This window comes from Aphidius gifuensis, linkage group LG3, assembly GCF_014905175.1.
Source record: "Aphidius gifuensis isolate YNYX2018 linkage group LG3, ASM1490517v1, whole genome shotgun sequence".
Classification (NCBI taxonomy): Eukaryota; Metazoa; Arthropoda; class Insecta; order Hymenoptera; family Braconidae; genus Aphidius; species Aphidius gifuensis.
In genome coordinates, this window is record NC_057790.1 from 26,560,488 (window position 1) to 26,579,571 (window position 19,084).

Below are 19,084 nucleotides of genomic sequence, written 5' to 3' on the forward strand. Positions count from 1 at the left end.
ATTAAATGTAAATTCATTTGTAATGTTTAAAATTATTTTTCTTTTATTTTTTAAATATCTAAAATAAAATTATTTAAACTTGAAATTTTGAAAATTTAAATTTGTAAATTAAAAAATTTATTTGTATGTATTTTTTATAATATATAAATTTCATTTCCAATTATAAATACTATATTTAAAAAAATTTAATTAACTGATTTTCTTTTTAAATTTATTGAATTATTTATATCTAATTTAAACACTAAAAATATATGTACTAATTTTTTTCCAATACAATACATTATGTAGAAATTATAAAAAAATTGTTTAATAATTTATTGGCATACTAATAAACTAAAAAACAAAATACAAAACAATGATAAGATAAATAAATAAATAAGTATAATAGATGAATAAATAAATTTAAAAAAAATATGCAATAGATTAATAAATAAATAAATAAAAATACTGAGAAAAAATATTTGAAATATCCATAAAGTTATAACAACAAGAAAAAAATTTTATAACTTTTTTTATTATTGAACAAACTTTCACATTTATAAACAAGGGTTGTCTTATATGTCAGTGTACAAAACAATGCATATATGCACACAATAAAAATTCACTTGGCAAATTTATATATTTATAAAACACACACAAAAAGATAAAAAAAAAAAAAAAAAAAGCCCTGCCATCAGGGGGAGTCAAACTCGTGCTGAATAACAAAAGCTCAAAAAGCTCACCAAAAAAATTCATTAATCATTATTCAATGGTGAACGCAAAATAAAAAAAAAAAAATTCAAGATAATCGAGACACAGGTTGTCTTGAGGTTGACTATTCAATCAACCATCCCAAAAATATAATAAAAAAAAATTAACAAGTCATTCTGAGAAGGGGTGAAATTGTTGATCAATCAGTTAATTAAATGATCAAATAAATTTGTTTTATAGATTCCAAGTCATCTTGTATTTACAAATTGAAAAAAAATAATAATGATATTCTTTTAATAAATAAATTAACGATGATGTCTTTATATATAAATAATTTGGTGTTGATTATTATTAACTTGAAGATCTTAATTATTTTCTTTGTCAGGTTTATTTAATTTTTTTTCTTTTGATTAAGTGATTATTATTAACTGATTAACAGCATGATTCTTTTTAATTAATGATCATAAAAATCATCCATGTTGTATCTGGAATTAATCATCTTTCAATTATAAATATAAAAAATAATTATAAAAAAAATAAAACTCATTATTCATTGATGATGATGATGATGAGTCTTAATTTATTAACAGATGTATATTGACCTTGAAAATAAATAAAATGAAGATGTTTTTGTGGGCATTGTCTTTTTTGTTGGTGATTATATTTGTGTTGTTATTTTGTAATGACGAGTGCAACTTGAATCCTCAATATAAAATACATAAAATAACACATGTAATATATTTTTTTACGTTTTATTTACATGTGTTTGTGTGTGGATGGTGATAGATCTATGGGCTTGATGACACGTGTCGCGTGGCGAACGCGTGCATGACTTGGTCTTGTCGCGTGTGTCCCAAAACAACTATATAGAATTTTAAATTCAACATATCGAAAAGTATTTATTATGTCTTGAAAATATACCACTAGATTATCATTGAATTTTTTTTTTTTTTTTTTTACGCATCGATGATTTTTACTTTAGCTATAAATTAAATATTGAAAAATAAACTTAATTTTAAAATTTTTTCAAATTGAAAAATTATTTAAAAATTTTTTTTACAATAATTATTATTTATTTTATTTATTATTTTACAATAATTATTATTGTGAATTTTATATATATTTATTTTTATAAATAAAAATACGTGTTGTTATGGAAATACTCATGATAATAATTAAAATCAGGCTATTCCTATTAAGAATAAAGTAAAGCTAGCTTGTCTGGTCAGAATAGCATCAGGCTATCTCTACGTTATCCTTGATAGAGATAGCCTGATCCATTCTGGATTAAGATTTGATCAAGAAAAAAATAATTAAACACTTACTGGTGTATTAAAATAAATGAATATAATATATAATTTTAAACTCACTTATTTTACCAAAACTGAAATAACTTGCCATTTTTTTCAACTGAAATCAGTCCTCATATATTGATATCATCGAGCACACGTTTCTTTTTTATTGTAGGAGGCTGTAAGGAAAAAATTATTTAATTATAAATTTAATTTAATTTATTGTTTATTATCGATAAATTAAATTAATTAAATAATTAAATAATTTCTCTTTCTCTTATTTTTTTTTTCAAACGTAAATTGAATTAATAGTCAAAAAAACTTTAATTTGCATGTATAGAACAGATAATTAGCATAAAATCATTTAGGAAATAAAATAAGTGAAATAATATACCTATCGGTTGAACTAAGTGTGTCAATACTGATTGGTTGGGTAAAAAAATGTATGGGACAAGTTGTGCATGTTGTGTGTTTTCGGCCGTCATCTGTCATGAAAGAAAACATTGAAAACTTTTAATATCAATATTTAATATTTTGATGAATTGACTATTGATTTTAATTTGGCTTTTTATTGTTGATCATAAATTTAAGCCGAATTTTCACAGTTTTTTTTTTTAAATTATATACTTATACGAACATTTGTAAATCAAGAATATTTCTCCAAGTTAGTATTTTTCGGAGAAAGTGCGGAAAAAGTTGACAGTATAATTACTCCACGCCAAAAAAAATTTTCTCCTCATTTCTCCGCATGGGTTGACATAGGAAAAATTCGGAGTAATGGCGGAGAAATTCAAAAAAAATATTTTTATCAGGGACTACATGAAATTACTACAAAAGTATTAGTGGAAAAATTACAAATACTAAACGTAATAACTAAACGTGACTACTTCTTCACTACACCAATGAATAGCCCCTTGTCCTAAGCATCAAATGTATTTTTATTCTCTACCTTTTTCTATATGATCAGCAGCAGAAAGTCGGATTGATATTTTATGTTTTAATGAATGCGTTTCTTGTTAAAATATTTACCATTAAATACGTATTATGCAAATTAAATTATTATTAGGACTAAAATTATTTATAATAATTTAATATTTACTTATTTATCAATTTCTTGTAAGGAATAATAATATGAAGAGTATAAATAAAAATATTCACAGGAATAATTTGAATTCATCATAATTTTATTTCCAAGATCAAAATAAAATATAAATAAATATAAATAAAATATAATGAATTATAATTATTCCTGTGAATAATTTTATTTTCTAGATTGAACTCACTTTTTATTATTTACTTAACTAGCCAACATGTCTCTCTATCTCTTCAAACTTTGAAAAAAAAAAAAAAGGAGAGACAAGATAATAGTTTGATAGAAATAGTATAATAATTTGAGAAAAATAAAAACGGAGAAACAGAATAATAAATTTATTTTATTAATTTAAAAAAAAAGCGAGAGTGTTTGACTCTACAGGCATTACAGTTCTTTTTTTTTATAATAGGCGATTTATTTTTAGCAAAATAATCTATAATTTTGATATAAAAAAATTGACATAAATGAAATTTTTATTTTAAATTTCATTTGAATATTTTTGAAAATTAAAAATAATAATATCATTATTTGTTGTAAAAAATTATTTTGCAATTGAACCTTTGACTTTGAGTAATTTCGTTTAAATTTAACATGATAAATTTGATGATAAATAATTTTACAAATAATATTATAAAGTGCAAGTATAAAAAAATGATTTGCAAGAATAAATTCATATACTGAATTATTTGATGTGATATATTCTCGAAGATTATTATACATTTGTTTGTATAAATATATATATAAAAAATAGTAGTATTATATATTTATGAATATGAAATAAATGAGAAATACAATATCCACGCCCATAAGATTGCATGAGCGACACTTCCTCTCTCAGTGGCTCCCTGGATAGTAGATAATACAGCACGCGTTCAACCATCCTTTTATAAGCCGCAAAAAAAAAATAATAATTTTTAAATATAAAATTTAAAAATTCACCTGCCAACTATTTTTATACATTTATTTTTTTTACATACATGTTATAATTAGCTCATACTTTTAATAATAAAAAAATTTAATACAAAATGAAAAAAAAAAAATCTATTTATAATATTATATTAATTTTAAAATCAACCTTTTGTATCAGAAAAAAATTATATAAATAGTAATTTACATGAGGTTTTATTAAAATATATCAAGATAAACTTGATACTTAAAAAAAATAACAATGTTCATTATAAAATTATCATAAAGATTTTATAAAAAATTAATGTTTTTTTTATTTCAATTTTGATTGCAGTTGTGATGCATAAAGACAAAGAAGAAAATTCACACAGGGATTCACATTATCGTGCTAGAGAAATGGCTGCATTGGCAGCGTATGATCATCATCATTTGGATGGAGAAATGTTTCTGCAGGTTAGTTTTTTCCTTTTGTATTTTTTAAGCTTCAAATTTATTAATTTTGCTATTTATAAATCAAAAAAAAATATTTAATTATTTATTGGAGTGTTTTAATATTTCCTAATATTAAATTGAAAAGCTTCACAAATAACTGATGATAATTTATTAATTTTTTTTAAATAAAAAAACAATTATTTTTTATTGTTGGCAGGTGCTTTTTTTTTTGGAAAATAAAAAACAAAAAAAAAAAAAAAAACGACAGAGATAGTCCCTTGTGTTTTAATATTTTTTATAAATATTTTTATAAATAATAAAATAAAGCTCAGTGCTTACGGAGTTGGAGCTTTATAATTATTAAAATTTTAAACAATAATAACACACATAAACCCTATCTTTATCAATTAAACAAATAAATAACCAAAAAAATAAATAAATTTAAATTCTTGAAATTAAATGAATCAACTTCTTGAAATTGTTATAAATTCAAAAAATTATTGAAGAAAGATATAGATTAATAAATCATTTTCATGATGAATAATTAATTTATAAAAATCAATAAACAATTTTCCATAATTTATCCAACATATAAGTCTACATATATAAATCCATCACTCGGCTGATCAATCTCACAGGATTGATATGTAGTCATGTTGATAAGTCTCATCCATCTCTTTGAAGACTTTCATTTACAAGCAATCGATTGATGTCAGACAATCATTTTCACACCTTTACCTGCTACTAAACACTCTTTTTCTTTTATTATTTTTTCTTCTTCTTGTCTCATGTGTCTCTCATACGCATCATCATATCAAAACACAAAACCTACATATACGTAACATCAGTCACGCAAGCATTCCAATTGGTCCGACGACCTCATAGTATTATCATGTCATGTATACAACATCATCTAGAAAAAAAAAAACAATTCACTCCATGTCCACTCTAATCATCGCATTTAAAAAAAAAAACCTATTAAAGAAATATCAAAATATTCCCAACAAATATTTTACAACAATTTTCTTTTGTTTTCTTTTAAATCTCCCGTCTAATTTTTTGTTAAATCATAAAAAAAAAAAAAATAGAAAATTGCTGTCTCTAGTGAGTAAATAATCAATATACATATACATCTGGTGAATACACAATGTAAAAGTTGAACATACACAAGGTGTCTATTCCATCGAGCTATAGAAGCTCATGGAAAATTAATGATCATGTATCATGCAATGCTATTACACTCGTATTTTGGGTGATAAATATTACAGTATGTGTGTGTGTATTAATATAAATTCACTACACATATATTAACATAGAATATGCGTTTCATTTGATGTATATTGTTTGAAAATTTTACACTTAATTTCGATTTGAACACTTGCAACAACTAGTGTGTGTGTGTATTTAACATTATAAATCGTCATATTTTTATTCTTATTATTTTTGTGATTTTATTTGGTCGTATTGCGTTTGAAAGGACACGACAAAGGTAGTGTTGTTTGCTGTTGTTGTATATATACATTATACATATTGATTGTGTGTACATGTGATTCTGATGCATACGTGCGCAGTGATAACTACCAGGAGAATATCTACTAGAGCGGATATTTCAAACGATATATAGACTAGACCAAACAAGTTTCATTGTGTTTTCATATTTATTGCTATACATGTGTTATTAATTCAGTTGAGCTTTTCATATTTAACTGAAATATATATTATATACATTAGTAATTTTCATTATTGATTTATTTATTTATTATAAAATTAATCATTCGAGCTTTTTTTTTTCATTTTAAATGCAGCAAGAAAATAGTCAAAATTCATTTCTTTTTCTATTTTTTTTTTTAATGTTATTAATTAATTGAAAAATTTGGAAAATTAAATTTTAAAGCTTTATAAAGCTCGAGGAATTTTTAAGACACTTTTTAGGTATTTTTTTTTTTGGTTAAATAAATTTTTAATTATCAAACAAAAAGTAAGTAGAAAAATCAATATTTAACGCGACAAAAAAAAAATAATTTTAATAAGTAATAGCAGTTTTATTTGAAAAAAAAAATTAAATTAGATCTTTTTTCAATTAATTAACTGGTTTTTAATGTTAAATAAATTTTTTCTTCAAACAATTTTTTTTTTTTTCGATTTCTAAGAAATATTTTTAAAAAATGAAAAATGGCTTTAATTTAAAAAATTTCAATTTAATCATAGAGTCAAAAAAAAAGTATTCTAAATTAAAAAAAAATACTAATTATATAAAATTTAATTTAACTACCTTTTAATAATAAGAATTTACTTTTTTAAATTTTTTTTTCCAATTTTAAATACTTATTTTTTACATTTTAATTCTTGCCAAAATTTTCTTCTGTCTTGTTTTGTTTCTCCGGTCGTTTCTCATCATCTCCATATATGTCTCGGCCTTGTAAAATTTTTTTGATCTCAATTTGGTGTTTCTATTTAGTCCTCGTCACAAATGCACCTTCATTGTACCTTGCCATCATAAAACTGCTAACCTTCACTGTATCCCTTTTTTTTAAAAAAAAAAAAACTCTTTTACCTTTTTTTTTATTTCTTTTAAACTTGTTTTTATCTTATAATCATTTGCACAAGTTTTACAGAATGATAATGACTAGTATAAAAAAGTAAAATAAAATTAAAATAATAATAATAACAGTAAGATGGAAGGCGGGTTGTATAAAAAGCGCGATATCTCACTCGTAATTTTGTGGGATGGCATACGATGGTGGCGGGCGAGTTGTCATAAAGCGGATTTACAATCGAGGTTCGTAAAGTTTATGAGGATCGTCGTAGTCAGCGGAACTGCACGCAGGCGCCTCTCTTCGCTTCGATAAAATTCCTATATATATATATATTACATTGGGTGGTTTGTGGCATGATGGCCCACAGTTGGAGGAAAAAAAAAATGTTGCTGCAAAAAAAAAAACAAACAAACAAGTTGAATTAAAAATAAAATAAAAAAAGTATTCAGGTAAAAAAGGGAAAAGAAAAAAGAAGAGCACCGGAAAAAAGTCTTTGGATATAAGGAATAATTTCCTACTCTTTGGTGCAGTTGAAAACAGCCAATCCAGAAGTAAACAAATTCGAAGAACGCGAATCATTTATACGGAGAATTAAAGTGAGAAAGATAATAAAGGAAATAAAAAAAGAAGGAAAAATATATTGGCGATATATATGTGAATACCAAACAGCCAAACTCCAACCGTGCCTTGATTTCCATAAATCAATAGACCAGGGTACATCGCCAGGTTTCTTTTGGTTCACCACTCGTTACCGCCATACACACAGTTGGCACACCGCAGTGTGTACTCTTGATAGATTGCCTCATATGCATTTTTTTTTTTTTTTGCAAATGTACGATAGTCGTAAAATATTAACGAAAATTTGATGTATTAGAATTTTTTATTTATAGGATAAATTATAATATATTTTTCATATTTTCATGGGTTTATTTTTGAACTAAAATATTCTACAAATTAGAGTTGATTTTTTTGTCTTTTTGAATTCAGAATAAAATTCATTTGACATTAGAATATATATGTTTAATTTAGAAAATTAAAATACAAATTTATAAAAATTCTATTCTCATAACAAGATGTTTTTTTTTTTTTTTTTCTATTGCTAAATAAATCTGTCCGAAATAATTGCTTCAATTTCAAGATACAATCAAGTAATTTTTCCATACTCTTCTTAGCCAGCAAAAAATAAAAAGCAATTTACTAAAGTTTAAAACCCAACTGGCCTGAATTTTTTAAAGAATATCTCATGAATTAATCAGCCCTAGGATTAGCCTGATTATTAAATAGAAAAAAATAAATAATATTGACGACATAACTTGATGCTGATTGGTAGCCAAGTTATTCAAATTTATCGAAAGATATTTTAGTATAATATATATGTGTACAAGGTGGCACAGAGGAAGAGGGTCGAGGTGTGTTATCTGAGGGAGTAAAAGGAGCACGCGATCAATACAGAAAGGACTAGCGGTGCCAGACCAAGGCAAGCCCCTTTCTCTTGTCCTCTCTTTAACCACCCTCACCAACCGAACAACCTCATATCATCAAAATCCCATCCCCTTTTTTTTTTTTTGCAGCAATACAAAACTTACTAAAGTAAGTTTGTATATATGTACACCAAAAGGCAAAATGTATGTATATATTTACAAACCCAACCTAGTCTTGCCTTACCTGTACGACTCACCTACCCTTGCTTATGTACATAATATATATACACATACAACCCCCATAAGGCCATAAATATATACCACCACTGACTCACCAGTTAGTCTAAGTACTCTGTATGTACTCTCTATGCTCAATGCTAACTTAACAACTGTATATAGCTCTTCGTCCACTGTCTGCTTTCTGCGAAACGGAATTCCGTTTGCCGCCCAACCTTGCCAAAGCATCGACCTAATTCTATTCTTAGGATTTTTTTTTTTTTTTTTCTATGAAATAAAACTTTAATGTATTTGTATATATTTTTTTTTTTATTTTATTTTAAATGAAGGGGGCTGCAGTATTTTTATTTGTATTTGAAAATTTGAAACATTTATATTATGATTTATGTTATGTAAAAATTGATTGGAGATGGTATTTTTTTTTGTTTAAATTTTGGAAAAATATTTATTTCAGTCGTAAAGACTGATAATAATTAAATCACGTGTGTTTAGATCGTGTTTAAAGGTTGCAAAATGTGGCTGAAGCTTAATGTACGACTAAGTATCAGACATGCAACCCATCAGCAACAAGTGAGACCCATGCAACTGCACGAATAAAAGACCTTGATATACACAAGTATTACAAATGACACAAATATATTTTTCAAAAAATACGCATATATTGTATTGATAATACAATCAACTTGATGAATTAATTATTCAAAAGACAGTGGCTATTTTAGTGAACTATAGAAATTCCAAAATGAAAAAATGATTTGAATCAATTTTGAAATATTAAAATTTAAAATAATCAATGAAATAATGGCATTAATAAATTGAAAAAAAAAATAAAATATAAATAAATAAATAAATTAGCTAAATAATAAAAATAAATTAATAATTAATTTGATTAATTTATTGAATCTAAAAATAAGATGAATTTTTTTGTTTTTTTTTTTTAATTTTTATATTTATTTTTATATTTGAATAAATAAATACAAAAGGAATAATAATTTTTGATAAATTTAAATAGGGAAGCGAGACCGTGGTTGAGTAGGCAAGAGCATTGCCTACGGTGATAGAGGGATTAAGTTCAAATCAATGTGTAACTGCGAGTTTGTTTTCTCGACTATCGATAGGAATCGCCAGGAGTATTATTTTCTGATATTTATTGAAAATTTATAGGGCAGTTATTTTCTGACATAGAAAAAGTTGAGATGAATATAATCTCGCTTATTCTATGCTAGAATATAACTGCCCTAAATTCCGGATAATTTTTTGCCAGCGACCATATGGCCCTGAATGCACTGATTCTCGTCCGATTTAATTGAATAAATTTTGATAAATTTTTTTAAATAATCAATAAGGTCTTTTTATGTATATATATTTTTTTATTCAAAATTAAATTTTATTTTTTTATGAATATTATTGTCAAAGTACAAGTAAATTAGCTATTATTTCAAATCATCAAAATATTCATTAAAAATTTAATAATTGTAGCTAGAAATGAAACGAAAAAAAAAAAAAAAAAAAAAACATTCAAGATGTTTATAAAAACTATTATCATTTAATAAAATAAAACTACAGTCGTTTCGGATCAAGTGCATATGTGCATTCGTCATTTAACGTTATGTTGTTGATTCTGACATTGTATATAAAATGACGTTTCCACGTGGAGTATGTTGGTTTATAAAAGTAGCCTTGTTATCAGGCTGAACACGCACGAAAGCTGCATCACACACAGCAGCCGTGTTTGTAAGCAGGTGAAGCTGTTGTTACACCCTTCGCGTAACACGCAATCCAAGTTAGCATATATATAACCTGCATACGTCACATCAATATATACATATTAAACATAAATATAATACACATTTATAAATATTACTGTCCGTTACGCGCAATGTCTATCTATAAAATGGCAACGGAACTCGTCGTGACAGTAGCACACATGACTTGACTTTCGTTTAAAAAGCACACACTTTTTTATTTTTTATGCTTTAACTTTCTTTCAATCGGACCACATGCACATTATAATGCTATAAAAGTAAACCAATACACAAACGATAAACGTCGCGTGCCGTCATCGTTGTGTGCTCGCGATCACTCTGGCAATCGTTTGGACGCGATAAGTCCCCGGCTAGACTGCCCTGACATGCAACCCCCAAAGTCTTACATAATCTTTAACTGAATGTCACACATTATGTCAAATTGCTTTCTTGTAACCCATTCTTTTTTTTTTTTTTTTTAACTATCTCTTTATTTTTGTACACAAATAAATTAAATTTCTATTTTTTTTTTTTTTTTAAATATTAATTTGCGATTAAAAAAATTTATTTAACACAAATTTATAAATTATTAAATTTGAAAATATAATTATTGTTTTAATTAATTGATAAAAATATGAAAATTATATTTTAAAATTTAAATAGGAATTTTTTTGTTCATGAAAAAATGATTTTTTTTTCGAAAATATATTGTCAATTCTTCTCAAATTAATGAATAAATAAAAAAAAATTATTTTGTTATAAAAATTATTCAAATAAATAGAAAAAAAACTTCAAAAAATTTTTTTTTTATTTAAATTTATAAAAAAAAAATTTCCAAGTAAATTAAATTGTTATTTTTAGTTCATTTTTTGTGCTAAACTTGAAAAAGGGTTTCCATGTCAGTAAAATCATGATAAACTAAAAAAAAAAAAAAACTGGAGCAAGTTATGCCTTGAATATTAAAATTATCACCATGTCCATTTACAAATTGAATTACTCAGAATCTATGCAAAAAGTAAACTTAAAAAAAAAACCAGAAAAATCCAACAAATAAGTAAATGAAACTGGAAAAAAATTATAATACTAAGTGATTTTATTTTTGTTCTTTCAAGCATGTTTCATAAAAAAGCATTGAGTATTATTTAATCACGGTAAAATGGACAAATAGTATGATGATCTAAATGCTCATTAGATTGAACAGGTGAGGACTGAAGGATTATTAAGAGAGCTCGTGTCTTCAAATGAAACACGCAAATCTATACACATATTTTTCCAAAACACGCGATTCAATATTACTCTTTTAAAACGGTATAAACAATTGAAAAAAAAAAAATACAAAACATATACAATAATAAAAGAAAACGAAAAAATTTCCAAAGTATTTTCTTGATAATAATTTATTAATAAATAATTTTTATTTTTATTCCATTTGATATACGCCATTACATTAATCAAAGGCTCCATTTTAGGGGATTGGATGATAAAATTTTACCTCAACAAATCGCATTACAGAATGAACAAATAGAAGCTCGCTAAAAGAAGGGATGAAAAGAATAAAAAAAAAAATATAATGTCGTCAGGGGATTCCGCCCTTTTATCAACATCGAGGGGATTTAATTTTCCCCCACTTGTTTATTCATATCATTGACCAATCGTCATTCAGCATCCAACAGTTATTACTTCAACGAATCACCACAATTCTTGTTTAAAAAAAAATTTGAAATTGATTATTACATATTTGCTGGAAATTTTTTATTTATTTATTATTTTTTTTTTTCTTCATGAAAATAAATGTATAAACAGAGATTGTTTGTGCCTGGTACGAAAATACTAGGTGTAATAAAATAAAGAAAAAAAAATAAATAGAAAAAAAAATATTCCATCAAATATGATTGCGGAAATTGTTGGGTAAAAATAAATTTGAAAAATTGTTTATTTATTTATTTGTATTTCTATTTATTATAAATTATTATTTTTTATTTTTTTTTTAATGATTTGTTAATTAACTTTTACGTTTATTAATTTCTAAACTTATTTGTTAATTGACATTCTTTAAAAATGCAGAATGAAATTTCAAATATGTTTGTTGATTAATCATTGTAAAATAAATGTAAACAAAATAATCCAACTGAAAGGATAAATGAGAAAACTTTTAAAGGGTTTAAACATGTTTTCTCGATGATGACGATTGTATCGCATAAATTTGTTTACTATTTCTCTATAAAATTTAACAAACCCTTTTAAAATAGATAAAAATCCTGGATAAAATAATCAAGCTTTTGGCTGAACAATATAATTTGTTGTTTGTGATTTTGAAAACACAATTTTCTGATAAAGAAAGTTTTATCAAATGCTTTAATTAATGCTGTTGTTTATCCATTATAAAGCAAAAAAAAAAAGATTTTTTATTTCATTTTTACATGATGAAGTTTGATGTAAATAAAAGTCATTTACTTTGTTTCAAATAATTTTTTTAAAAACTAGAATATACATCAAAAACAAAGAAAATTTATTAAAGTAAATAAAAAATTGATTGGTAAAAATAAAGAAATTAAATCAAACAAAATAAAAATATTCATAGGATATTATTTGAATAGAAAATATCGAAATAATAAATTTTTTTTTTGTTGAAATTGAAATATATATGTCTCTCCTGGGCCCGGGTCGGCGGGTGTATTTATTTTTTATTTTTTGTACTAAAGACATTGTTTATTTTTTTCGTGACAAGTATCTTGTATCAATTGTATTTATATTTTTTTTTTTATGAACTAACTACAGTGTATAAAAAAAATAAATATGGATTATATTGTTCGACGGATATAGCGTGACCTCGATGAATCTGTTGCAAATATTTCTGCAATTTATATTTTTCTATATTTATTTTGCCAAACAAAATACATTTAGCACAAAAAAAAAAAATAATAAATTATGATTTTTACATTACCAAATTATCAGTGTAATTAATTTATATTTTTTTTTTTGTTTCAGGCACTCAATGGTTTCCTATTGATTTTAACGTGTGATGGAGAAGTTTTTTTTGCAACTCACAGCATTGAAAGCTATCTTGGCTTTCATCAGGTTAGTTTAATAATAATATAAATTTTATAAAAACTACTTGTCATAAATAATCCCATATATTTTGATAAATAAAATATTATTTTTAAATATGTAAATAATTCAAGTTGACAATAAAAAAATGTAGAAATATAAAACATTTTTTTAAGATTGAAAGATTTCAATAAAACATTGCGTGACATATTGTAATACAAGTACACATGAATTTTATGAAAAAGGATTTTTTAACGAGAAGTATTTCAGTGTGTTTAAATTTTAGACAAAATATTTTGTTAAAAAATATACACTTATACAATTTTTTTTCCTTTTATTGCAAGCTTTCGTAAATTTTTATTTCAAATTTTTATTACAATTCATTCAATGCTAAACTAGTAATAGAAAAAAAAATTTTTATTATCCTAAATTGTCATATATAAAATGTCAAATCCACCCTACATGACACCACCTCATCGATAGCAATAATTTTTTTTTTTTTTTTACACATATACATGACACAAAACACATGTCCATATTTTAGGTCTTTACAGCCAACAACATCGAGTCACGCCATGTTTGTCAATTTAATTTTCGCACGTTTCCATGGGCATCAACCTGTGCCAGGATCCTTTTTAAATAATTTTCTTCATAACACATTTAAAAAAATTTTTTTTTCACCGAAAAAATCAAACAAATTCATTCTATTTTCAGTTGAATTCAATCCATCATAAATAATTCTTTTAAAAATCGAAATCAACTGTTTTTTAGTTTTTTTTTTTTTTTTTGGTTCATTTTATTTTTCTCATGATTATTATTATCACTAGATTAAAAAGCAATTTCTTGTCGACGGATATTGGATTCACAAAAAAAACTTCAATAATGATAATGACAGAAACCTACTGCGATCTGCAAAATCCAGTCGCGTCGTAATTCACTCGACGGGTGTCATTTTACCTGAATTATTATCATTTTTTTTTTTTTCTTATTTTTTATATATCACGCAACATATACCCTTAAATAAATAATATTACAAAAAATTATTAGACTTTTTTTTTTTTATTAATTTTATATGTTACAATTAATTTGTTGTTTTATTTTTTTTTTTTTATAAATGACATTAAAGTCTGAATAATTTATTTAACAATTGCCTCAGCTAGTAATAATATTTTTTAATTTATAAAAATCAACCTTATCTTTTATTAATTAATTTTTTATATTTTTTTAAAAAAACTCGATTAAGTATCAAGATAATAATGAATTAAAAAAACTATTATTTTATTTAAAAAATAAAAAATAAATAAGAAATGATCATTTGAATTTTTACAATAACATTATTATTTTTTTCATTCAATTTTGATAAATTATTTATTTGCGCAATTAATAGAACTTAATATAGACATAATAATTTTGCCTCAAGCAAATTCACCACTTTCAAAAGTTTATTTACCCTTTAAATGATAATTTATATATTTATTTATTATTATTAATTATTTATTTTTTTTATCTTATGCTAACATATATCTACAGATTTAAAATATTTTTTCATCATCATTTAAATGTATATGAGAATCAAGTAGATATACAAACACGTTTGAAATTTTGTATAATAATTCATTTGTGTAATTGAGAGCTCATGCTTGCCTTTGTAAATACTATTTATATATTTATTATTTATTTATTAATGTATTGGTTAGTTCAGTATATTCTCTTACACATTATTTAATTCTCTTTATTTTTCTGCCACCCCCTTGTCTTCCCCTACACCCTGGAATAAAGTAAAAAAAAAAATTGTGTGATATGTTACAACTGGAGTATATTAATGAGGCATCATGGATTAATTATTATAACATGCCTGATTTGTTTCAATTTGTTGGGGCTCTTTGATCCATGCCGAATCGTGTTTTTATCATTTTATACATACATATGTCATCAATTCATGTTCACAATTTATTACATAAATATATCGACTTTTTTTTTTACCACAATTTTATTTACTGATTTTCCAATATTTTTTTATTTATGGAATTGAAATAAATTTATTATTTATATTTTTTTTTTTTTTTTTTAAATCATTTTAATTTAACAATAAATATTTGGGTGGATTTAAATTCGTGAAATTTTTTTATTTAACACAAATTTTTAAGCTAATTAATAATAAAAAAATTAAATAAAAATGTTCTATAAATAAATGAGATGATTGTTTATTAAAAATTTTTTAATTTTTCTAATTTTTTCTAATTTTTTTGTATTTTTCCAATTTTTTATTTTTCCATTTCTATTTATGTTTTTCATTTACAATAAATAAATAAATTAATAATTTTCTTATGACTATATAAATAATTACCTTGACTTTTTGCAAATATTTTTTTTTATATTTTATTGTTATTATTATTTATATAATTTTTTTTTGACCCGATATTACAATTTGACATCGCGTGACCGTGATACACGTGGATGAATCAATCGCCCGATGAATTTCATAAAATTTCTATTGTCGAAAAAGTTTGATTTTCATATATAATTACAATCGATATTTCTATGTCAATATATAATTTTTTTTTCCAACAAAATACTACAACAGAAATTAATTTTATTCAAAAAAAATAAACTATAATTTTGATTAGTTATTTTTTTTTTTTGGAAAAGTATAAATCATTAGTGAAGATATGATAGGTAAAAAAAATATATATATACATGTTTGAGATGTAATAAAAAAAAAAAAAGAGAAAAAAAAAAAGGCTGACCGGTTGCCGGCGGGGGTGCGCGCGCGCGAATACGTTCGCGTCTTTACTAAATAATCACAAGCTCTTAATTAACGACGAGAGACGATCGTAAAGCCCATCCATGACGCGACTGAATTTTTTTTTTTTTCATATTTTTTATGCAAGACCAAGTGCATGTTTCAGATTATTTAAATAATGGGCAATGGATAAAGCAACGTTGTTTAAATGTTGTATTTTTCCTCCCTCTGTACATCAAAAAAAAAAAATATTAACAATAATAAATGTACGGATAAATACAACCCGGATCGATGATAAAAAAATTAAAAAAAAAAACCAATAAATATTCTGTACAAACATTATATTTAACAGACCTAAAAAGATTAATGTATATTTTATTTTTTAAAACAGAAAAGTCGCGATTATTAATTCAACATTAATTATCCATTTTTTATTTTTTTAAATATACAACAGAATAAAGGATTTAAAAATTGAGATAAAAAAAAAGTAGTGTAATATAGTGTGGATAATAAAATAATAAATATGGAAAGAAAAAAAAAAAAAAAGGGAAAAATTAAAAAAAAAAAAGGATAAAATTGCGATCTCGTTATTTTTTATTCGCCGGACGTCTGGCCCGTTGTTGTGTTTAGAGTCGGGGGCACGTGACCGCACAATTATATGCTCGTCAGGTCGACCCTGAGGCAGCTAGTGTGTATATTTTTCGCCCCGGACCTTTATATCGCTTGGATAATTAAAATATAATTTGTGATTAGCTCAGGGCTAATGAGGGCGATCGGTAAGATTACATTCAACCATTATTTTATTTATTTATATAAATAAATATTTAACAAATATATCGTATTTTTTTATTAAAAAAATATATTTAATTTATTTATCAATATAATGTGTCTATTAAATATTAATTTATAATTTTTAAAATAGATTAAAAGTAATTTCTTTTCTAATAATAAACTCTCCTAAAAAAAAAAGTAATTTTATCTTGATTTGATATAAAGAAAAGCAGATCATGTATTAAATTTAATTAAAATTAGATCAAACAAATATTTAAAAAAAAAAACCAGTTACCCAGCAGGATATAAAGATTCGAAAAAATCAAATGAGAAATTTTTAAATTTACACCCACGAGCATGGTGGCAACGAAACTCTCGTTCAAGAAATTTATATTTTTAATATCAGCGCCTGCTGAGGACGACAACAACGACAACGACGACAGCGTTAAAAATTTATTTAAAAAAAAAAAAATTGCGATCGACTTTTTACTCTGTAGACTTTCTAGTAGTTATTCAGCCTTCTTGAATATCCTTTGACGCCCACCGATAAACTCCATGAAATAAATTCCACCTTACAATGAACTTCAATTATTTATCGATTCATGAATCATTCGTGGTTGATGATTTACTACGACCGGTAGTCGTTGTTAAAACTGTACTGGTTATTTGATCAAACATTGCATTTAATATTAAACTGACACTTGAATATATATTTCTTTATTTTTTTTTGACAAAAATAAATGCATAAATGGTGGATAAAAATTTTTAAAAATATCATAATTTAATTCATTTTTAAATTTGTAATTTTAATTGTTTATAAATTCATTGGATAAATAAATATTTTACTTTTTAAATATTTTTTTTGCGAATTATAAATTTATGATAGTTAATAACAATTAAAAAATATTAAAACTATTTTTTTTTTTATTTTTTATGAATTAATTAAATAAATAAATAAATAAATTTTTTAATTTTTAAATATAATACATAAATTTTATAAATTTGATTTTTAAAAAATTTAAAAAACAGAACAATTAAATTTTCCAAATAAAAATTTTCATTGTTTTTAAATTTAATAATTATTTTTTTAAATTTTTTATTATACATTTCATTTTGCAAGTTATTGACGGATTTTTTTATTTGTTTTTAAGAATACTTGTCACCACTGACCATGAATAATAATAAATCTTGATAATAAAATTCAACCGAGACATTTTACTTTGCAAAATCATTGTATCAAGAACACGAGTTTCACGACTCTCATGTTTTGCCACATCTCGTCTTCATTTTTATTCATTTCATTTATTTATTTTTATTATTATATTCACACCATGAAATTCACCAGTTACAATGATACTTAAACCATTTATTATTTATATATATTTCCGTACTTGATTATCAAGAATTCATATTGACCTTTGTTTTGCATTTTATATATTTAAAAATATTTATTATTCTTCAACAAATAATTTCGTTTTCTATATTAAATAAAAAATTATTTATTATTATTTAATTAATATAGATATTATGTTTAATTATTCAAACTGGTTTCAGTTGAAATTGGGAATTTAATTTTAGTATTTAGTGCGCATCTACAGCATGTAATCAATGAAACAGCTGTGTTTTATAAAATTTATTTCTATCGATTATTCAATTTTATGAATTATCGAGTCAATAATCATGTGGCAATTCAATTAATTATTTATAAACAACACAAACAACATTGATAAACATTAACTTTCATTTTTATTGTAAAAAAATTTGTAAAATATTTTTTTTTAATTTTAATTTAAAAAAATTCTGTAGAAATTTGTGGGTGATTTATTGTAACGAAAATATTTTGTTGTTATTGTTGTTTATTTATTGGTTGAATAAATAAAAAAAAAAAGTTGATTTCGAACCATTTAGCAGAGCGTGGTTTCGATCCACGGACCTATGGGTTATGGGCCCATCACGCTTCCACTGCGCCACTCTGCTCTCCTTGCTAAGGGATGAAAAACTTTACCCCTTGTTCCGTTTCAATGCGAATTTGAAAAATCAATACAATCTATTCAAGAATTAGATGACAATAAATTATATATTTTTTTTTAACTATTATTTTTAAAACTTTGTTGGGTTAATGATAAATAATTTGATGAATCAACATTAAAAATTGTCTGTAAATTTACT

At 24.0% G+C, this 19,084-nt stretch overlaps 1 protein-coding gene and 1 non-coding gene across 3 annotated transcripts in view; one reads left to right on the forward strand and one right to left on the reverse strand.

The window, feature by feature from the left end:
* LOC122853361 (aryl hydrocarbon receptor protein 1) overlaps window positions 1-19,084 on the forward strand; it is a 94,154-nt gene that overhangs the window by 68,525 nt on the left and 6,545 nt on the right. For both annotated transcript variants that reach the window (XM_044153789.1, XM_044153790.1), the window contains exons 3-4: window positions 4,316-4,434; window positions 13,342-13,431. In XM_044153789.1, coding sequence (XP_044009724.1) covers window positions 4,316-4,434; window positions 13,342-13,431 — 209 coding nt within the window. The remainder of the gene's footprint in view (window positions 1-4,315; window positions 4,435-13,341; window positions 13,432-19,084) is intronic.
* Trnam-cau lies at window positions 18,821-18,892 on the reverse strand. Its single transcript has one exon. It is a non-coding gene; the product is annotated as a tRNA-Met (tRNA).